Source organism: Clupea harengus, chromosome 26, assembly GCF_900700415.2.
Source record: "Clupea harengus chromosome 26, Ch_v2.0.2, whole genome shotgun sequence".
In the NCBI taxonomy this organism is placed as follows: domain Eukaryota; kingdom Metazoa; phylum Chordata; class Actinopteri; order Clupeiformes; family Clupeidae; genus Clupea; species Clupea harengus.
Genome location: NC_045177.1, coordinates 7231030 through 7254669, shown reverse-complemented (window position 1 = coordinate 7254669; position 23640 = coordinate 7231030). Strand labels below are relative to the sequence as shown.

The 23640-nt window shown below is 38.8% G+C and overlaps 1 protein-coding gene across 5 annotated transcripts in view; it reads right to left on the bottom strand.

The window, feature by feature from the left end:
* LOC105910275 (GTPase IMAP family member 4-like) overlaps positions 1 to 19442 on the bottom strand; it is a 42336-nt gene extending 22894 nt beyond the window's left edge. Inside the window, exons 1-6 of one of the 5 annotated variants that reach the window (XM_031563894.1) lie at positions 19407 to 19431; positions 19199 to 19250; positions 18910 to 18970; positions 18664 to 18743; positions 17723 to 18502; positions 16821 to 17402 (exon numbers count right to left, since the gene is read on the bottom strand). In XM_031563894.1, coding sequence (XP_031419754.1) covers positions 17008 to 17402; positions 17723 to 18502; positions 18664 to 18691 — 1203 coding nt within the window. In that variant the 5' untranslated portion in view covers positions 18692 to 18743; positions 18910 to 18970; positions 19199 to 19250; positions 19407 to 19431 and the 3' untranslated portion in view covers positions 16821 to 17007. Of the gene's footprint in view, positions 1 to 3624; positions 4517 to 16820; positions 17403 to 17722; positions 18503 to 18663; positions 18744 to 18909; positions 18971 to 19198; positions 19251 to 19406 lie in introns of those variants that run through there. The other 4 variants (XM_031563891.1, XM_031563892.1, XM_031563893.1 and 1 more) reach the window with 4 other exon arrangements.
* Positions 19443 to 23640: the final 4198 nt, after the last annotated feature.

Here is a 23640-nt window from a genome sequence, read left to right as displayed (position 1 = left end):
GCAACGCTCTCTTCGCTTTGAGTGGGCGTGTGGTGACGTGGAAATCGTGTAAACTAGCAAGATAGTTAGCAAGCTCCCAGCTAGTAGACAAGCCAGTCACTTGTCTTTATATCAGAACTGGCATTCTGTTAAAGTAAGCACATGATTACATATCTAACGTATCAGGAACAACAACCCCTTACAGGGCCCTCCAAGATTTTCTTTTTAGCAAATTAAACCACAGAACGACGCCATAGTCCTGCTGTCAGAGACAACAACAAACAATCTGATGGGTTCGCCTGCATCCAACAGAAATGAATGGTAATACAGAACCTCTCTTGGCTGGAATGTGTCAGTACTAGGGTTACATAAGAGCAACACTGACGTGATGTCACTGGCAAAACTTTTAGGACTTTAGAAACCTAAAATTCCTTGTAGTTTCTTTTCTTTCAATGTGTAGTGTAGTGTAGTGTTAACACAGAGGAAAAAGGATGTGAAAAGTCTGGATGGGTTTACCAGTAAATAAATTCACCTTAAAAATGATGATGGTAGCAATGATAAACCTGATAGTGATAATAATGATAGATATAATCAGTATGTACTAATTCATCATTCATTTGCATAAAAGTGCACACCATTAAACAGATATACAACACATAACAGCACTGCTTGTTTGACATTCACCTTTGGCTGCTGAGAAACATTGTTGGGCAACGCTTCTCCATTTTGGTCAAAGCTATCAAGAGCAAGTAAAGATACGGAAGCAATACATAGAAGGATCTACAAGAACTGGAATTAGGAATCATTACCATTAAAACTAGGAACAGGATTAAAAGATTGCCATTTGTGACTTACCTTGAAGTTGCAGTTCGATAAATACATTGACTTCCTGTAAATCATGAGATTGCTGCTGAATGAGTGTGACTGGTTTAGTGACTTTTCTTAAATGGACGCACAGAAGTTAGGGTTAGGCACCTGATCAAGACGCCGATCCAACTGGTCAAACTAGTTACACAGTGTGAGACATTTGGCTTTGAATCAGCAGTGAATGAGAGTCACTATAGAGAAGAGAGTTAGACATGTAAATGTTAATGGAGAAAACATGGACCAACACAGACCACCAACACAGATTCTCAGTTGTATTGATTTACTACAGACACATCTAGATTAACTGATCCAGGTATTCTTTAGTAAATCTGAACGGTCTTGTTTTTGAATTGTATTTTTTTTTTGCATTTGTAGGCATTTGAAGATGAAAATAATCAAGAACTTTGAGTTTCTTTCTGGTTGGCTACACTATATTGTATGTGAAAATAGTTCAGGAATTTAACTGAGAGACACTTGAAATGTTCCACCATGCATCAGTGTTCAGCACTGGTCTCTGAGTCAACTAAATTAAATCCAGTTATTGTACATAACTCATGTACAGCTGCTTGCATTACCATGCTGCATTCATGGATTGGACACCCCTATACAGCAGTAATACATTAAATGTTGCACAAAAACTCGAAATGTTTCTCTGTTAAAGTACACACATCGTTAGCCTCCGATAAAGGTCGGATGAACTTAATGGAGCATAATGCCCAGGATTCTCTATTTAGAATCTGGTATATCTGGTGATTTATCATGTACAGGTCCTCCTGTATTCAGGCTCACAGAAATGGTGTAAGAGAATCAATATAGTCGACACAAAGCACTTCCATTAGACACATTCCATACACATATACCAACACCACCTACTCTACACCTACAAGTCAAAGCCCTGATCAGAATCCTGCTAAGAATCTGTGGCACTACAGTCCAGGACCGCCATCCCATCAACCTAGATGTTCTGTATAAATTCTACTAAAAGAATGGGTTAAAACACACCAGAACAATGTGCAGAGCTGGTTCTGACTCTCTTCAGAAGACACAGGCTGCTAATGCAGCAGAGGGGTTCTGTACCAACTGTTAATTTATAGGGGTTGAATACTTTAGAATACTTAGTTTTTAATGTATTTATTTAAAATGTTAGTAGACAAATAAATATCTTAGCTCTAAGAAATATCCTACATTATAAGTGTGACATATTTAGTGCATTTTTAAGTGTTGGTATCTGACAATGACAATACTGATTGAAAAAATACATGTATGTGTAGGTATATTTTGTAAAACAGAAAATGGTGATGAGGGAAGTATTATAAAAATCCACTGTTGATTTGGCATGACACCCTCTCAGGGAAAATGAAGGAATTAGGCAAAAGCCTGGCAAAGACATGAGAGTAATTTCAAAAATCATAGAAATTAAAAGTGTAGTAAGCAGTCTTTATTTATAAAGAATAATATACATCTAAAATTATATAATTACAATAATTGTACAACAATTACATTACAATTATGATAATGTAACACTTAAAGCCTGATAAATATTACCGTGCATGTTACACTGCTTGTACAGTTCTTCAAAGTTTGTAAAAAATATGTCACTTCCACTTAACAAAACACTATGAGCTAGATAAGTTTCAGATGATAACTGCAGCATGTTTTGATTCATACTGTAACATGACAGCGTTCCTAGAAAATTTAAAAATAAAACACTTATTGAGGCTCCCTTTAAAAGGCTGGTTTGCTACTGCCTCACATCATATGGTGTTTGTAGTAGGGGCACTATTACAATGCTTTAGGAAAAGAAAACATAAAAACAACAAACTTGAGCGGCCCTTGGGTCAATACAGTGTAATCTGTTTTATAAACGATGCTATGTCAACTGCTGGATATTGGGATATGCTCTTCCATTTGACATTAAATGAATCTGCGTCTTATAACAGGTTGAGTACAAAATGGAGGCGCAAGAGATCAAACAAACGATGGAGAAGGATCAGAATTAAGAGCTTGCACTACAAATTAGGTGAAAAACACAGAAAAAAGGCTGACTTGTGGACGTTTGTAATGTACAGATTAATTGCACTTTCAGCACTTTTTGCATGACCTGAAGATATTAAAAGTCTTCTATTGTTGACTTTATATATGGAAATGTTCAGTCCATTAGCAGTTAGACCTACTGCTTTTTACATTTTTCAGCTGATTTAGAAGAACAAGATGAATCACTCCGTATAGATGTTTGGTTTCCACCTTCAACGAAAAAAGGTACTCTCCCACCGCCCAACCCAAACCTGGTTGCTCTGATGTATAATATGGCCAACAAGACACCAATCGTACTTCCAGATATCACACCAACAGCCGATCCTTGTACCCCATCAGTTGCCCCCACAATTGCCCCTCCAAGAGCTCCGATGAAGCCCATCATTACGACTCCAAATGGCTTTGAGTAATATCTCAGAATTGGCATGACCTCATCACGCCTCATTGACTGCATCGCCTCATTTTCTGCACCCGTCTCTTTAACAGAATCCTGATGCTGGACTGCAGCTCCACCCTGGCTAGTCTCAGCCACTGTAAGAAAGAGAAATGGTTCATCATTAATTCATCCAACAAATAATTGAATCCATGTGATGATTGGAATCACAATTAAGTTTTGCAGGCATTAGATTGGTTTAGAATTTCAAATTGTTCCAAATGAACAATTGTTCCAATGCAATTTTAGCCAAATGTCCACATACTGGCTCCTCATGCCCAGACATAAAATATACACACATGTCTGTTCCTGTGAGGCGAGGGCCCATGCAATGGACTTCAAGAAGATTTGAAATCAGGATTGACACAAAAAATCCATTATATCACTATTCACTATTTAGAGAAAAGACTTTTCACTCACTGTTTGGAGGTAAGAATGCACTGCTGGCACTCCTCCTCATTGTTCCCCCTGTTTTATAGTCATTTATTTCCTGCTCCAGTTTCACAAATTGCTCTCTGAAATCCAGTTCCATCTTCTCACATTTTCTTCTGTACTGCTGCTTGAGCTCCTGCTCTCTCTTCTCATACATCTCAATTTGTTCTACAGTCCCACTTGGCATTCTCTTCTCAAATTCCTCATAGTAGACTTGGGGTATCAAGAAATCTCCATGATTCTCTTCCGCCATATCCGCTATCTTCTGCAGTAGCGCCGTTACATCTGATTCATTCTGGAAGATGAAGTACCTCCCTTCACATTTGTCAATGAGCTTCTTGGCACCCTGCACTTGCTGATCAATGGCAGACGTGTCCATCTCATCCTTACAGACAAACAGAACTATTGTGTGTCTCCAGGCCCTGTGGGACAGCAGTGCTACATGATGAGAGGCTGATTTAATCTCATTTGCTGAGGCAGGTTGGTCGTGCATGGATATGGGAAGTACCAGGAGCAGTGCATGAGGTCCCGGTAGGCAAAGGGTGGCACTTCGTATGATCTCTTGTTTGATCTTTTCAGGTGTACGTAACACAGACACCCTGTCCCAGCCTGGTGTGTCCACCACAGTGAGTTTCCTTCCAGCATGTTCTCCCTGTTTCCTCCTACAGAGTCCTATTTCTTCTGTCTTGAAAATCTCATGACCCAGGATTTTGTTGGCCAAGGAGCTCTTCCCAGCTCCTATCTTTCCCAAAAGCACAACCCTCTGGTCATCTGTAAAACAAATATGAATTTTACAATAATAACATATTTGGTTCTGAAGGAATCTGAAATTAAGGTTCAGAGTTAATAATGTACAATATTCAATAATTCAATGCATCTTATATCTAGTTGTAATTGTTGCTTTTATTTGGACTTTTGTAAAACTTCTGGTGTGTATTCTGGACCTGGACCTGACCTGAGAAAGGTATGAAAGAGTTCTCACCCTCCCCTCCTCTTGGTCAAGTCAAAGTGTCCTTGATGGCCCTGGGCACAGGCACAGGGCCTCTGAGATCTTAAATCTCACAGCTGGAGTTCTTAACCCATTTCCTCTGCAAAGCAAATGGCTCAGAGCCTTCTCCAAGATCTCATACATAATCATAGAGGGATGGAATTTATGGGGTGACACCCCTTATACTCAGAGGGCATATACAGTAAGTGAAATGTTACAATGGCTGAAAAGATTCTTCGATGCAGCTCTGTTAAGTGAACTTCTGTCTGTCTACCTTGGTGCGCACCATTGTACAAGATTAAACCTGATTCCTAAACTAATCATAACTCAGACTGAGCAATTATATAGTATAAAAATGACTATCAATAATGGAGGTTCCATCGCGAGATACATTTCTTGGATTTACTGAGATATCAGTTGCTGCAAGATTCGTCATCACCCCGGTTGGCAGAGCATTTTGGTAAGTACTTTTTTAATTATAGTGCTTATCTGATCTTGGGAAATATAGCCAGTAGACTCTAGACATATTCTAACAGGCAAACCCCTGTGTAGAAATAGACAACTCTGGCTTCTTTGAAAGCTCTATTTCGGGTGTTTTGTCAGAAAATTGGAGTAACTCTCCCTGTTCTGCAAAACACTCTATCCAGGTCTTATCAGACTCTATGCGGGCTCTATGAGTGAGCTCTATTCGGGCATTTGGTCCAAGGCGGGCTGAGCTTTTGTTGTGTTAGAAAGAGGATTTTCAGCTTTAGAATTTTAATTCAGTAAATAGTTCTAAGTTCATTTGTAAATTGTTTAGGTTAAATTGTGGAGACCAGTCCTTTGCAATGACCAGTCAGGATTCATGTAAATAGGGTTCCTTTGAATGTCCAGATTGCTATGGCCATTATAAGAAATGATATGAGGCAAGAAAAAGTTAAATCTGACAAGAAGAGAAAGCGATATTCCCACATTATTCCGAGATAAGATCATTGTATGTTGTGTTACAATTACGAGTAATTGTAAGCATATTTTTACGGAACAGAGTCTTCGTCTTGATTGTATGTGTTTAAGGAACATGTATACATTCTAGTTTGAGCTAGATTGGAAAATAAGATACCTTTTTCGGAAACCATACGTAAAATTGGGTAATGATCTTACAGCAGCAGATGACTGCTGTTAGATCAAAAAGGGGGAGGAGCTGAGCTTCAGAGTGAATTGCAAATTAGAACAACAGATAACGGCATTCTCTTGTAAAAAGTGAATCAGTTGCAGGATCTACAAAAGGCTTATCCTACTACTAATGCATATCTTAATAAGATGATAACTCCAGAATGTGCTTTCTCAAAACATGCAGGGCTGATTTTTTTCTTGAAAGAAATCTGAATTTGACCAAATGATCCATGGGCGCTGAATTTATCAAGAAGAACAAAAAAAAACACAAAAAAAAACAAGGGGAATGCTCAAAAGAGGTTTGGCATTCAAGGGCCACTGGAATCTGGATGAAAAGGGACTTCATGAGATAATTCTGTAACTAAAACATCTTGCTTGCTTTGTTTAGGCATGGACACCAAATCAAATCTGCCTTATCTCCTGGACATGCGAATGAGTGCGTGTGTGTCTGTGTGTCTGCACCGGCCGGCTGTATGAATGGACTTACAGGACTGTTTCACTGACTAAGTGACATACATTTGACCACTGACTTTGGTTTTAAAGGAGAAACTGTTTGAGTTGGAAAAGTGTAAAAAAAGCGTTCCATTTCTGTGTGATTTAAGTCTGACAATGCCTTGCTTTACCCTGCCTTATATACTTTTCAGTTGCCACTTATGGATGTCATCCAGTCAATTGTGATAGCTTCCAAGCTCTCATATGGGGGATTGAAGGTTCTTTGTGTCTTATTTACTGACATTGCTTACACTATTTTATGTTACGACAAATGTTTCCAATCTGCCTTAGTCTCTCTTTCACTGACTAACTGAGAATACATTTGACCACTGACTATTTCTTTTAGGGGAAACTGTTTGAATTAGAAAGTTTTAAAAGCTTTCCATTTCTGTCAAAGGATCTGATGTGTTGATTATGCTAACAGAAACATTTTGCTTCCTGTTTTATGGATATGGCCGACACCATTGGGCTTATTTTGGTCACAGATAAAAAACCTGTTGCCCAGGATTAACTATTTCTCGAAGATCTCTTTTCAGATTTCAGGAAGTTGGAGAACACCCAACAACTGGATGAATAGGCCTCTAGCGTATCGCCACGGTGTCAAAAGGGGGAGGAGCAGGACCATTAGAATTTCAAACTGCGCCATCAGCCATCGGCACATCAACACATCAACACAGCTTTGCCTGACGCCTGGAAATGCAACAACAACTGGAACGGATGCCCCACCCCCTCCCAAGGAGCTTTGACGAAACACCTCAAAAGAGAAAGGCATATCTTAGCATATCAGGAAATTGCCAAGGGCAGAATAACCCCATGTGAAGCAATGATCTTTAAGGCCCAGACAGTCTACCCTGGCCTTTAGTATAGACAAAGCACTACACACAATACACGGAGAAGACCACAGGAGGCGAAGAACTGAAACAAGCCAAGCGTCACCCCACATACACACACACACGCAAACACACACACTCACGTGTGTCAACATTGTGAACACACACACAAACACACACTCAAGTGTGTCAACCGTCAACCCGCATTCCTATTGATTCCAAGTCATGTTACACTTGGTATCATCAGTACCCAGAAAGGAAATTTTTTCAGAATGTTGAACACATTTCTGGAAAACTGGATGAGACAATTGTTTAATCTGAACACTCATTTTGTTTTTGTTCATCTTTATAGTCATCATGTGTCATTAAGCTTGTTCCTTGTTCTCACTGTTTTAATTTCACTTTCCTGATGGTTACCATGTACATTTACCTATTAATTCTGTTTATACCTGGATGCTCTCATGACTGAGAACAGAATGGTTATTTTTACATAACATCGGAAGGGAATTTGTTCCCAAACGTCTCAGAGGTTTTCCACCAAATTGGCTAAACGCGTGGTTTACTCTGAGAAACATGGGTTTCGCCCTTCCTCGTGAGTGTCAGGGGATGTCAGAACACAGATGGAGGTGTAGCGAAGAAACAGGGTTTATTGTGGAATTCAGCCAGGGAACAGGGGAATAGGACACGAACAGGGTGTGTTAAAACACTAGGGAAAAACTTAGAAGTAGAGAAGACTAACCTAAAGACAGGACTAGAAAAGACAGAACTAAACTACACAGAGTCACACTCTGGAATTACACAAAACACAGGAGAACATGAAAATAAGAAACTACAACTAACTAAGAGATTAACTGAACTCAGGAATGTAAACAATATAACGTCTAACTTAATAGGCAACAGTAAAGCGAAACTAAGATACACAGTGTCTAACACGGGAACAGACAAACAGTGGGTAAAGAGCAAAACTGAGATCCCAGCGTCAAACGCTGGGGAACACAAACGGGGAGTAATTAACAAACTAACAGGGGATACTAAACAAACACACAGACTATATCTGGGGACACAAACTAAAGAGCTAACACACAACAGAGTCTAACTCTGGCTATGAGTGCGAGGGCGCGGAACTGAAAATAAAAATGAATCCAACCATAAATATATGTTATATTGTATTTCTTTTAGATACACACCCTGTGAAGAAGAGCCTCCAGTCGCCATGACCACGGGGCTGAGGTGGAGTGTCCAAGGAACTCAAAAATCCACCTGAAACCTGAAAGGAATGAAGGGCAAAACATAATTAAGTAATATTTTGATTATTGTGAAAGAAGAAAATCTGATGTTAAACAATCCAGCCACCTCTACTTATTCATTGATAATCATCTTTCACTATTTTGAAACCAAATGTTACAGTCTATGAATGTATAATGTGCCTTTATTTAACCTTTTTTATTATATCAACTGTGGCAATCCTTTTGGAGGAATTTGTAGAACATGATTATGAAATGTAACAACATTGCATCACACACATGATGTGACAGAAGTAAATAGATTAAACTGTAACCGTACTGATAAACGCCAACTAGCGCAACACTCTTTGCTTTGAGTGGGCGTGTGGTGACATGTGGAAATCGTGTAAACTAACAAGAAAGTTAGCAAGCTCCCAGCTAGTAGACTAGCCAGTCACTTGTCTCTATATCAGAACTGGCATTCTGTTAAAGTAAGCACATGATTACATATCTAACCTATCAGGAACAACAACCCCTTACAGGGCCCTCCAAGATTTACTTTTTAGCAAATTAAACCACCGAACGACGCCATAGTCCTGCTGTCAGAGACAACAACAATCAATCTGATTGGATCGCCTGCCTCCAACAGAAATGAATGGTAATACAGAACCTCTCTTGGCTGGAATGTGTCAGTACTAGGGTTACATAAGGGTAACAATGACGTGATGGCACTGGCAAAGCTTTTAGGACTATAGAAGCCTAAAATTCCAAGTAGTTTCTTTTCTTTCAATTTACAGTCTGTGTTAACACAGAGAAAAAAGAACGTGAAAAGCCTGGATAGGTTTACCAGTAAATAAATTCACCTTAAAAATGATGATGGTAGCAATGATAAAACTGATAGTGATAATAATGATAAGTATAATCAGTATGTACTAATTCATCATTCATTTGCATAAAAGTGCACACCATTAAACAGATACACAACACATAACAACACTGCTTGTTTGACATTTACCTTTGGCTGCTGAGAAACATTGTTGGGCAACGCTTCTCGATTTTGGTCAAAGCTATCAAGAGCAAGTAAAGATACGGAAGCAATACATAGAATGATCTCCAACAACTGGAATTAGGAATCATTACTATTAAAACTAGGAACAGGATTAAAAACTTGCCATTTGCGACTTACCTTGAAGTTGCAGTTCGATAACTACATTGACTTCCTGTAAATCATGAAATGGCTGCTGAATATGTGTGACTGGTTTAGTGACTTTTCTTAAATGGACACACAGAGTTAGGGTTAGGCACCTGATCAAGACGCCGATACAACTGGTCAAACTAGTTACACAGCGTCAGACATTTGGCTTTGAATCAGCAGTAATGAGAGTCACTATAGAGAAGAGAGTTAGACGTGTAAATGTAAATGGAGAAAACACGGACCAACACAGACCACCAACACAGATCCTCAGTTGTATTGATTTACTACAGACACATGTAGATGAACTGATCCAGGTATTCTTTAGTAAATCTGAACGGTCTTACTTTACATTTATTTATTTTTCATTTGTAGGCATTTGAATATGAAAATAATCAGTGGTTTGAGTTTCTTTCTGGTTGGCTACACTATATTGTATGTGAAAATAGTTCAGGGATTTTACTGAGAGACTTGAAATGTTCAACCATGCATCAGTGTTCAGCACTGGTCTCTGAGTCAACCAAATTAAATCCAGTTATTGTACAGAATTAATGTACAGCTGCTTGCATTACCATGCTGGATTGGACACCCCTATACAGCAGTAATAAATCAAATGTTGCACAAAGACTCAAAATGTTTCTCTGTTAAAGTTCACATAATGTGTTGCTCATAATTAGCCTCCGATAAAGGTCAGATGAACTTAATGGTGCATAATGCCCAGGATTCTCTATTTAGAATCTGGTATATCTGGTGATTTATCATTTACAGGTCCTCCTGTATTCAGGCAGAATACACAAAAATGGTGTAAGTGAATCGATATAGTCAACACAAAGCCCTTCCATTTATATTGCTGGTTGGTCTTAAGGCCCAAGTAGTTGTAACATACATGACAAAAGCCCAGAATTGGACATTCTTGAGAGCTTGAACATCAAGCCAATTTTCATACAGATACACCAACACCACCTACTCAAGCTACACCCTCGGAAATGACATGCCACCTGCTGGACATCTTAACTAAATTTCCAAAGTTCCTACTCAATGGTTTTGTTGTCATGTAGTAGGAAAGAAATATAGAAACACACAACAAATATACCAAACAAACTAGATATGTTTAAATTCATCGTAAAGAAAAGGGGAAAAGAAATGTCCAATGTAATTTCCTCAGGTAAAATTACTGACACCTCCTGGGTTGACTTAATAATGAGCAGTTCATTTTATATAAATATATCTAGCCTTGTACTCGCTTGACTATATTAAATAATGCTTAGTGGGGAATAGTACCCTGCTGCAAATGTAAGAAACAGAGTTCATACAATAAAATATGTGACATTTGAAACTGATATTTTATTGATACGTTTCATGAGGTTCAGCAGGATTATTCAAGACTTTTACACATGTCATTTTATTAAATGAATCAATTTTCAACAGAACAATTAATCCCTTAAGTATGACTGTTGGTTGGATGGTCTTCTGGTTAAGTAGGACTGGTTTTGTGACATTGCTTGTAGTCTAGATACACCCAGTCCTGACGCCATGGGGAGGCTTTGGGGGTCCTGTGCCATCTGAATTCCCCATCATATGAGAAAATGTAGACTATTAAACACAAATGGCTATATGGAAAACTTTGAAACACTCCAACAAAACCAGTTTGCCCCAACTCACTATGAGAAGCAAAACTCTCAGTTTCACTTTATTTAAATTTTTCTCCAAGAGAAGATAGGCTTTGCATTGGCAATATGGTGTGGACTTCTAGTGGAGTTTTCTTATGTGTTGTGCCTTCCATGCCTCATCTCATGCCCCATGACCCGTCTGTTACCTTTGAGCAAACCTGCTGCATCAGTCAGACAATGAGTGCAATGCTCCCACACGCCACACGATGGCTTTAGTTCATGCACAACAGACTTTGCTCAATGAAATTAGGGTCTTAGGCTCTAGAATAGCCTTATACCAGAACCCCATTCATATGTACAGTGGCCTGCAAATTTATTCAACCCCCCTGAAAATCATCACCATCATATCATTTCCCAATCAGTATTTTTGGTCTTAACATTTCTGCTCTAGTATATTTTCTAGTGAATAGAACAAGGCAAAATAAGTGATTTGTCTGGTAACATAAATATATATATATAAAAATCCCTGTGCTTTTGAATTCCAGATGAAGGCAGATAAGAAGTTATTCACAAATGATACAGAGTAGCCACTTATTTGACCATAACTGATCATAATTATGTATTACCTACGAGTGGTTAAAGTAGATATCTCCTTCAGGATATAAATTCAAGGGTCTTAGGATCATCAGCCAGGCTGTGAAACAAAAGGAATGAAGACTAAAGAGACAAGGTGATTCAAATGCTTAAGTGAGGAAAATAATTATTTTGATGTCCAATTGAGCACCATTGGATGCATGTCTCTAAAGTGGAAGTTGCATCACACCACCCAGATGCTGTGTAGAGAAGCCTGTCCCCCAAAACAAGCATCCAAGGAAGATATGAACTGGTGATGCAGGCAACCACAGTCCACACATCACCCATGAAGTTCAGTGGCTAGAATTGGGCTGCTGGTGTAGGACTCAACAATCTTAATAGCTAGCCATAAAACTGGACTATATTGGAAAGTAGCAAAAGAAAATAACAACAAAAAAACATAGAAGATTCTCATTGAATCATGTTTGAAGGTTACCTATGAAATGGGCCTATTAAAAGGTTTTAATGGTGATATAAGACCAACATAGAGCTTTTTGGACAATCTTCAAAGTGTATGAGGTAACCTCATGCTGTGGGGATATTTCTCAACTGCAGGAAGCAGGGCCGGAGTGGGGCCACTTTTCAGCCCGGGAATTTAAGGCCCAAGACCGGCCCACTTTTTCCATGGTAGTGGAAATTGGATAAATGGAACAACAGTTCAGCTCTTACCATTCTGTAGTTTTTTTTATTATTAATACCATGGTTCAACAAATAATGTAAAGGTTAAATAATAATCCACTTAAGATGATAAGTTAACAAAAAATATTCCACTATTCCACAAGGATAGGTTGATAAATTAACAAAAGCAGAAATATATAAATAAAGCATTTGAAACGTATCCCACTCTTCAACAAAAAGGCATATTGAACTAATGTTTACAGTTCAACTCACAGTACAGTATACAGTTACATTGCGAATAGCACCAACAGCATATACAGCCTAACCGCCTAAGCAGTGCACTGGTTTCAGCCACTTTATCTATAACTGTGTCGTTGCTTATAGACATGAGGATTTCCTTCTCTGTGCACATTAACATGAAAGCCTCCAAGTTGTCCTGACTCAATGAGCTTCGTAGCCTATTCTTCACACATTTTAAGGTTGAGAAGCTTCTCTCACATGCAACCTGTGTGATGGACAAAGTCAACAGAAACTTATATGATGTACTGCTCTTTCTTACATTAAATAACTTTAATTCATATTGTTTACTCTGTTATCCTCTCTACCTGTCCCTGTAGTCATGGCCTCCTCATTGCAAATTTCGGGCTCATCATTTTCAGCAGGAGACTGGCTTATTATATCTGCTGCTCAGAAGCTACAAAGAAAAAATAATATTATCAATATTTGCATAATATTTGCAAAGTATATGGATCGCCATATGTTGGGTGATATTAAAAGGCTAATATTTTAATTAAATTTAATATTTTGCTTGCGAATAGGTTGACAACGCTACAACGATATTAACCAACGCTACAAGGTTAGCCGAATTGCTAATCATTAGGGCTATGTCTTTCTTTACCAGTTGCCACTTGTGTTTGTCCTCTTGAAAATAAATCGGTAAGCTTGGCACATTTGGCAGCATCCCGCTCCAATGCCTTTCTTTTTTTCAACCTGGCTTTTTCAGGCCCTCCTGGCCTCTTCCTCCCATCCATCCTCCCTATTGTTGCGGTAGGGCCGGGCCAGCTATCGGTGAAAACTTTTTGGGAAAGACGGGCTGTGGACCCAACCAACTCTATTTGGGAGGGGAGAGCTTCCTTGCATGGTACAAACCATGCAGAGGCTGCGGTGTCAGAATGCGGAACGTGTGTAGCCTACTTTAAGAGAAGATAGACTAACGTGACAAATTTAAAAAAATAAAATTCTCGACCGGCCCAGAAGTGAAGCGGCCCACCGGGAACTCTCCCGATTACCCACCCCGGGCCTGGCAGGAAGTGAAGGGAGGATGAATGGAAATAAAATTGACACAGTATCACAAGAAAGCCTAGCCTGACGATGTCATACTCATAATTCTAGTCAGAATATGAGTCTGATACCGCTCCGTTGGACTGTGATTATGGGGCGTGTTTCAACCGAACCAGGGGAAAAAATGCCTCTTCGCTCAATTGGATATATCTAGAACCAATCAGAGCAACGTAGTATGACCATAACGTAGACCATGGGGCCAGCTGATACATTAAACTTTTACCGGATCCCGTAGGAAGGACGGCAAAAACATCTTTTCGATCGACAAATGCCTTGATCGCGTTTCTCTGTTCCTCTTTCAAAATGAATGTGCTGTCAATGTCTTCTAAAACAGACTCGAATTTCCACATTTCAGCTCTCCAACGGCAGCCATGTTTGTTGAAAACGAATTCACCCCAAAAGCTCTTTGGTGACGTGGTTGATTACGTTAGGGTTGATCATCTGTCCATCATCGTATAAAGCCCGCCCTGACAATTTCATTGGTCTATCTATCTCCTCACAGATTTTTGTGAGGAGATAATTTCTCCCCAACGGAGCGACACCAGACCGAACTTCCCGACCAAAAAATGTGTGGGCGTGGCTAAATTCGTCTGGCATCCAGGCTAAAGAAAGCCTGTTGCAGTCTGTTTACCTACAGAGATTACCTACAGGTAGGGCAACACAAGGCTAAAGCAACACTTAAATGTCTCAAAGAGAGTAAAGCGAACATTCTAGAATGGCTCAGTCAAAGCCCTGATCAGAATCCTACTCAGAATCTGTGGCACTACAGTCCAGGACCGCCATCCCATCAACCCAGATGTTCTATATAAATTCTACAAAAAAATTGGGGTTAAAACATAACAGAACAATGTGCAAAGCTGGAACTGACCAACTATTAATATATACAGGGATTAAATACTCTAGAATACTTACATTTTGGCATACAAATAACTATTTTAGCCTAAGAAATATCCTACATCATCATGATGAGTGAATTACAACCCCAAATCAGAAAAAGTGATTTGTAAATTATCTTTGACCTGTATTACATTGAAAATAATACAAAAGCACATTATTTAATGTTTTACCTCATGAATTGTATTGTTTTTTCAAAATAAACACAAAAAAGTTGGGACAGTAAAGCATTTATCACTTTGAAATGTTGCCATTCCTTTTCACAACACTTAAAAGACATTTAGGGACTGAAGACACCAAGTGAGGAAGCGTTTCAGGTGTAACTTTGTCACATTCTTCCTGCAAACAAGTCTTAAGGTGTGCAACGGTATGTGGTCTTCGTTTCAAAATGCGCCACACATATTGGGGACAAGTCAGGACTGCAGGCAGGCCAGTCCAGCACCTGCACACCCTTCTTCCTCAGCTATGCCTTTGAAATGTGTGCAGAATGTGGTTTTGCATTGTCTTGTTGAAATATGCATGGGCTTCCCTGGAAAGGATGTCGTCTTGAAGGCAGCTCATATGTTGCTCCAAAATCTCGTACTTTTCAGCTTTAATGGTGCCATCACAGAAGTGTAAGTTACCTTTGCCAAGGCACTGACACAACCCCATACCATGACAGACCCTGACTTTTGGACTTGTTGCTAACAGTCTGGATGGTACCTTTTCTTCTTTGATCCGTAGCACACGGCGTCCATTTCTTAAAAAAAAAAAAAAATGAAATACTGATTCGTCTGACCTGATGTTTCCACTGTGTGATGGTCCATTCCAGATGCCTCCGAGCCCAGAGAAGTCGACGGCAATTCTGGACACGGTTAACATAGTTAATACTTTGGCACAGTAAAGTCTGAACAGGCTTTTGTGGATGTAACTACGTATTGTAGTGCTTGACAAAGGTTTGCCAAAGTAATCCTGTGCCATGTGGTTATATCGCTTATGACGGTTCTTGATGCAGTGCCGTCTTAGGGATTGGAGATCACGGTTATTCAGCTTAGCTTTGCGCCCATGCCCTTTATGCACTGAAACTCCTCTAGATTCCTTGAATCTTTTAATAATGTTATGCACCGTGGAGGGTGAAATCCAAATCCAAATCCCTTACTATCTTTCTTTGAGAAACATTGTTTTTAAACATTTCAATTTTTTGCTCACAAATTTGTTGGCAAACTGGCGATCCTCTGCCAATCTTTGCTCCTAAAGGCCTTTCCTGGATGCTGCTTTTGTACCAAATCATGATTACAATGACCTGTTGACATTACTTGTTTCAAATCACATCATTATTTAATTATTATACCTCATTACTACCCCATAATTGCCCCCGTCCCAACTTTTTTTGGAATGTGTTGCAGGCATGAATGGCAGGAATGGATGTATGTTTATAAATCAAATGAAGTTGACCAGACAAAACATGAAATATCTTGAGTTCATACTTATACAAGTCAAGGTAAATTTATAAATCACTGGTTTCTTTTATTTATTTGCATTTTCCATACAGTCCCGACTTTTTCTGATTTGGGGTTGTATTATAAAAACCCACCCTCCAAATCCACTGTTGATTTGGCATTAAGCACAGGAATTAAGCAAAAGCCTGGCAAGGACATGAGAGTAAATTCAAACATCATAGAAATGTAAAGTGTAGTATGCAGTCTTCATTGATATGTGATCTGGAATTATATAATTACAATAATTGTACAACAATTACAATACAATTATGATTATGTAACACATAAAGCATGATGAATATTACAGTGCATGTTACACTGCTTGTACAGTTCTTCTCATAAAAGTATGAATCAAAACAAATAGAAAAATAAAACACTTATTGAGGCTCCCTTTAAAAGGCTGGTTTGCTACTGCCTCACATCATATGGTGTTTGCAGTAGGGGCACTATTACATTGCTTTAAAAACAACAACCTTGAGTAGCCCTTGGGTCAATACAGTGTAATCTGTTTTATAAACGATGTTATGTCAACTGGTGGATATTGGGATATGCTCTTTCATTTGACATTAAATAAATCTGCGTCTTATAACAGGCTGAGTACAAAATGGAGACGAAAGAGATGGAGAAGGATCAGAATTTAGAGCTTGCACTCCAAATTAGGTGAAAAACACAGAAAAAAAGGCTGACTAGTGGACGTTTGTAATGTACAGATTAATTGCACTTTCAGCACTTTTTGCATGACCTGAAGATATTAAAAGTCTTCTATTGTTGACTTTATATATGGAAATGTTCAGTCCATTAGCAGTTAGACCTACTGCTTTTTACATTTTTCAGCTGATTTAGAAGAACAAGATGAATCACTCCGTATAGATGTTTGGTTTCCACCTTCAACGAAAAAAGGTACTCTCCCACCGCCCAACCCAAACCTGGTTGCTCTGATGTATAATATGGCCAACAAGACGCCAATCGTACTTCCAGATATCACACCAACAGCCGATCCTTGTACTCCATCAGTTGCCCCCACAATTGACCCTACAAGAGCTCCGATGAAGCCCATCATTACGACTCCAAATCGCTTTGAGTAATATCTCAGAATTGGCATGACCTCATCACGCCTCATTGTGTGGATCGCCTCATTTTCTGCAACCATCTCTTTAACAGAATCCTGATGCTGGACTGCAGCTCCACCCTGGCTAGTCTCAGCCACTGTAAGAAAGAGAAATGGTTCATCATTAATTCATCCAACAAATAGTTGAATCCATGTGGATGATTGGAATCACACTGACGTTTTGCAAGCATTACATTGGTTTAGAAATTTAAATTGTTCCAAATGAACAATTGTTCCAATGCAAGTTCAGCTAAACTTCCTCATACTGGGTCCTCATGCCCAGACATAAAATGTATACACATGTCTGTTCCTGTGAGATCAGGGCCCATGCTATGGACTTCAAGAAGATCTCAATCAGGATCGACACAAAATCTATTACATCACTATTGACTATTTAGAGAAAAGACATTTCACTCACTGTTTGGAGGTAAGAATTCACTGCTGCTCCTCCTCTTCATTGTTCCCCCTGATTTATAGTCATTTATCTCCTGCTCCAGTTTCCCAAGTTGTTCTCTGAAATCCAGTTCCATCTTCTCACATTTTCCTCTGTACAGCTGCTCGAGCTCCTCCACTCTCTTCTCATGCATCCCAATTTGATTTGCAATCCTCTGCATTCTCTTCTCAGATTCCTCATAGGAGACTTGGGGTATCAAGAAATCTCCACAATTCTCTTCCACCATATCCTCGATCTTCTGCAGTAGCGCCGTTACATCTGAGTCATTGTGGAGGATGAAGTACCTCCCTTCACATTTGTCAATGAGCTTCTTGGCACCCTGCACTTGCTGATCAATGGCAGACGTGTCCATCTCATCCTTACAGACAAACAGAACTATTGTGTGTCTCCAGGCCCTGTGGGACAGCAGTGCTACATGATGAGAGGCTGATTTAATCTCATTTGCTGAGGGAATTTGGTCATGCATTGATATGGGAAGTACCAGGAGCAGTGCATGAGGTCCCGGTAGGCAAAGGGTGGCACTTCGTATGATCTCTTGTTTGATCCTTTCAGGTGTACGTTGCACAGACACCCTGTCCCAGCCTGGTGTGTCCACCACAGTGAGTTTCCTTCCAGCATGTTCTCCCTGTCTCCTCATACAGAGTCCTATTTCGTCTGTCTTGAAAATCTCACGGCCCAGGATTCTGTTGGCCAAGGAGCTCTTCCCAGCTCCTATCTTTCCCAAAAGCACAACCCTCTGGTCATCTGTTAAAAAATATTCATTTGGAAAATGTATGGAAATGAATTAATATATTATTTGTAAACTAAACACCTTCATAAAATAATTAGAACCTACATTACATAAAATAACCTATTTGGTTCCGGCCATGAACATTTGTTATATTTTATTTCTTTTTTATACACACCCTGTGTAGAAGAGCCTCCAGTCGCCATGACTACGGGACTGAGGTGGAGTGTCCAAGGAACTCAATAATCCACCTGAAACCTGAAAGCAATGAAGGGCAAAACATAATTTAGTACATTTTTGTTTATTATGACATCTAGCCACCACTATTTATTTGTTGATCATCATCATTCACTGTTTTGAAACCAGATGTTACAGTCTATGAATGTATGATGTGCCTTTATTTAGCCTTGAGGCTAACACCCACTTTATGGCAGCGGCAATGCTCTTAGGACTTCTTAGTAGTTTCTTTTCTTTCAATGTGCAGTCTGTGTGTTAACACAGAGAAAAAAGAACGTGAAAAGCCTGGATAGGTTTACCAGTAAATCAATTCACCTTAAAATGATGATGATAATAATGATAAAACTGATAGTGATAATAATGATTAAATATAATCAGTAAGTACCAATTCATCATTCATTTGCATGAAAGTGCACACCATAAAACAGATACACAACACATAATAGCACTGCTTGTGTTGAATGTTTAACATTTACCTTTGTCTGCTGAGAAACATTATTGGGCAATGCTTCTCATTCTTGGTCAAAGCTATCAAGAGCAAGTGAAGATAAGGAAGCAATACATAGAAGGATCTCCAAGAACTGGAATTAGCAAACATTACCATTACAACTATAGGGACAGGACTAGGAACTTGCCATTTGCAACTTGCAAAGGGAAAAAAAAAGATTAATACAAACAACTTACTTTGAAGTTGCAGTTCGGTACGTACGTCGATTTCCTGTAAATCATAAAATGGCTGCTGAGTAAGTGTGACAGGTCGCCTGACATGCAGCAGTTTAGCCTGATCCCCGTGCCTAACCTTTACCCTGGATTTGTATTTGATATGGTCATTGTTTTCAGTACTATGATATTATCATAATCAGATGCTCTGCTAGGGCAAGTGGTAATTTATACAACAAATGAAAATATTAAAAGGTTTTGAGCTCTTATCTGAGGTACTGCTATAATTCCTTTGACCACATCGGTAGAATGTCACATACAAATGAACTAAAGCTCCAGATATAATATTCCTAAGGGAACGGTAAAAACTATCAAAAGTCATAAGATATCTCCTGTTGAGAACAAAGTGCAGTGGTGTATGCTGCACATATAAACTAGTAACTTGAATTTAAAAACACTACACAGTGTATTGTATTTAAATCAACTGATATAGAAAGAAATGTAACAGCAATAGCCTATACAGGGCAGTTAAAAATAACTTGCCTTCAGTTCACAGAAAATAGGGTTATAGAGGCAGTGGCCACGAGTGGATGCCTGTTTCCTGTCAAACATAAAATGGGTGCTGGGTGCAGATCTTACTTGAACTTTGTTCTATATTGTTGATAGCCATTGTTTTTCTGTTAATGTGTTACTATGACACCTCCCCACTGTGTCAGTGACGATATCAAAACACAATCATAATCATGTTTCACTGTAGCAGTGTTAGCTCTGAGCATGTGAAAACTATGTATGTAACAAGTGAGAACATTACAAATGTTGTGAACAATTACTTTTATATAAGAAAATTAAGGAACTTCTCATCCAAATGAAATAAAATTACCTTGAATTATTTTCATAAATGAATGAAATGCTGACACAAGTAAGTTTAAAAAAACCATTCAAAACCTACACTGGTGTTGCACTGTTCAGAGAACCTAAAGTGGGTGTGGCAGTTTAGTTACCTCTGCTGAAACACGCACTGATAAAAATGGTCAAACTAGTTACACAGCGTCAGACATTTGGCTTTGAATCAGCAGTGAATGAGAGTCACTATAGAGAAGAGAGTTAGACATGTAAATGTAAATGGAAAAGACACGGACCAACACAGACCACCAACACAGATTCTCAGTTGTATTGATTTACTACAGACACATCTAGATGAACTGATCCAGGTATTCTTTAGTAAATCTGAACGGTCTTACTTTAAATGTATTTATTTTTAATTTGTAGGCATTTGAAAATGAAAATAATCAAGGAGTTTGAGTTTCTTTCTGATTGGCTACACTATATTGTATGTGAAAATAGTTCAGGATTTTAACAGGAGAAACACTTAAAATGTTCAACCATGCATCAGTGTTCAGCACTGGTCTCTGAGTCAACAAAATGAAATCCAGTTATTGTACAGAATTCATGTACAGCTGCTTGCATTACCATGCTGCCCTCATGGATTGGACACCCCTATACAGCAGTAATACATCAACTGTTGCACAAACACTCAAAATGTTTCTCTGTTAAAGTATACATAATGTGTTGCTTATCGTTTGTCTCCGATAAAGGTCGGATGAACTTAATGGTGCATAATGCCCAGGATTCTCTATTTAGAATCTGGTATATCTGGTGATTTATCATTTACAGGTCCTCCTGTATTCAAGCTCTCAGAAATGGTGTAAGTGAATCAATATAGTCGACACAAAGCACTTCCATTTAGAATGCTGGTTGGTCTTAAGGCCCAAGTAGGTGTAACATACATGACAAAAGCCCAGAATTGGACATTCTTGAGAGCTTGAAAATCAAGACACATTACATACACATATACCAACACCACCTACTCTACACCTTCAAGTCAAAGCCCTGATCAGAATCCTACTGAGAATCTGTGGCACTACAGTCCAGGACCGCCAATCCATCAACCTAGATGTTCTTTATAAATTCTGCTAAAAAGAATGGGTTGAAACACAGGAGAACAATGTGTAGAGCTGGAACTGACTCAATTCAGAAGACACAGGCTGCTAATGCAGCAGAGGAGTTCTGTACCAACTGTTAATTTATAGGGGTTGAATACTTTAGAATACTTAGTTTTTAATTTATTTATTTAAAATGTTAGTAGACAAATAAATATCTTAGTCCCAAGAAATATCCTACATTATAAGTGTGACATATTTAGTGCATATTTAAGTGTTGGTATATTGGACAATGACAATACTGATTGAAAAAATACATGTATGTGTAGGTATATTTTGTAAAACAGAAAATGGTGATGAGGGAAGTATTATAAAAATCCACTGTTGATTTGGCATGAGACACTATCTCAGGGAAAATTGAGGAATTAGGCAAAAGTCTGGCAAAGACATGAGTCATTTCAAACATCATAGAAATTAAAAGTGTAGTAAGCAGTCTTTATTGGTAAAGAATAATATACATCTGGAATTATATAATTACAATAATTGTACAACAATTTCAAATACAATTATGATAATGTAACACTTAGAAAGATAAATATTACTGTGCATCTTCAAAGTTTGTAAAAAATATGTCACTTCCACTTAACAAAACACTATAGGCTTGATAAGTTTCAGATCATTACTGCAGCATGTTTTGCTTCATACTGTAACATGGCAGTATTCATTGACAGATAGTAAATAGAAAAAAAACACACTTACTGAGGCTCCCTTTAAAAAGGTTCAATCAATGTCCGTATCACACTCACACTCACATCCCATCTCAATTTCAAACCGTTTCTCCCCCATTAATATCACCGATGCTGATGATAAAGTTCTCGTAATTGGTGACTCCACCCTGAGACATATTAAACTTGCAACCCCGTCACAAACAGTGAACTGTATACCCGGAGCTAGAGCAAGTATTAATCAGGAAAATCTAATAACGATACAAACTTTATCAGCACACAATGAAACTTGTACAATCCTAAAACTGGGCCTTATTAACATTCGGCCCCTAACATCAAAAGGTGCACTTATAAATGAGCTGATAACGGACAACAACATTCAAATACTTTTCCTAACTGAAACCTGGCTAAAACCAGATGAATTCCTAGCCTTAAATGAGTCCACCCCTCCAAGTCATGTTAACCACAGATATATATATAAAGGCCTTTATATACTGTATATCTATGATGTTAACTGCCATATCCCCCGCAGCACAGGACGTGGAGGTGGAGTAGCTACAATTTCCCTCGCTAACCTATGTATCTCCCCAAGACCTACATTTAAATTTGCACCATTTGAAGTCCTCGTACTTCATCTTATGCATCCAAACCCAAAAGCCACTCACCCGGTCACTCTTGTGACACTATATAGACCACCAGACCCCTAGCCTACACTGAATTTGTATCCAAATGTTCCGACTTCCTATCCGCCTTGGTTGTAAACGCTGATAAAATCCTCATAGTGGGAGATTTTAATATCCACATGGTTAATGAAAAAAAAAAGCCTTACAATTGCATTCAAATCACTAATAGACTCTATCAGGTTCTCCCAACATGTAAACACACTAACTCACTACCATAACCACACCATTGACCTTGTATTAACACATGGCTTAGAAATTGACCGCCCTATAGTTCTACCCCAAGATACTGGCCTTTCAGATCACCACCTAATTACATTCAAAATGAAATTAGAACTCCGTCCAACAACGGAACTAACCCACTTCTACAGCCGTTGTCTATCCGACAGGACTACAGCAGAATTCATATCAAAACTACCAGTCGCTCTTGCCACAGCTCCTACCCCTGGCAAAGTAAATGGCGTACGGTACGCACACTCCCACCTCATATTGACCTACTAACGGATGGCGTCATACATGCGCTCCACTCAACCCTGGACTTGACGCTGTTGCGCCACTAAAAAAGAGAATAAGAAAACTGAAAAGACTGGCCCCATGGTACACTGATCAGACTTGTGCAATTAAACAAACCACACGAAAACTAGAAAAAATGGTACTCCACCAAACTTGAGGTATTCCACCTGGCATGGAAGGATAGTCTTATACGCTATAAACGAGTAGGCTACTTTCTGAGGCAAAATCGGCATAGTATTCTTCATTGATTGATAATAATAAAAACAACCCAAGGTTCCTATTTAACACCATTTCTAGGCTAACAAAAAAACACAATACAATCGAACATTCTGTTCCTATAATCTTTAGCAGTAATGATTTCATGACCTTTTTCAATAACAACATTCTAACAATAAGAGAA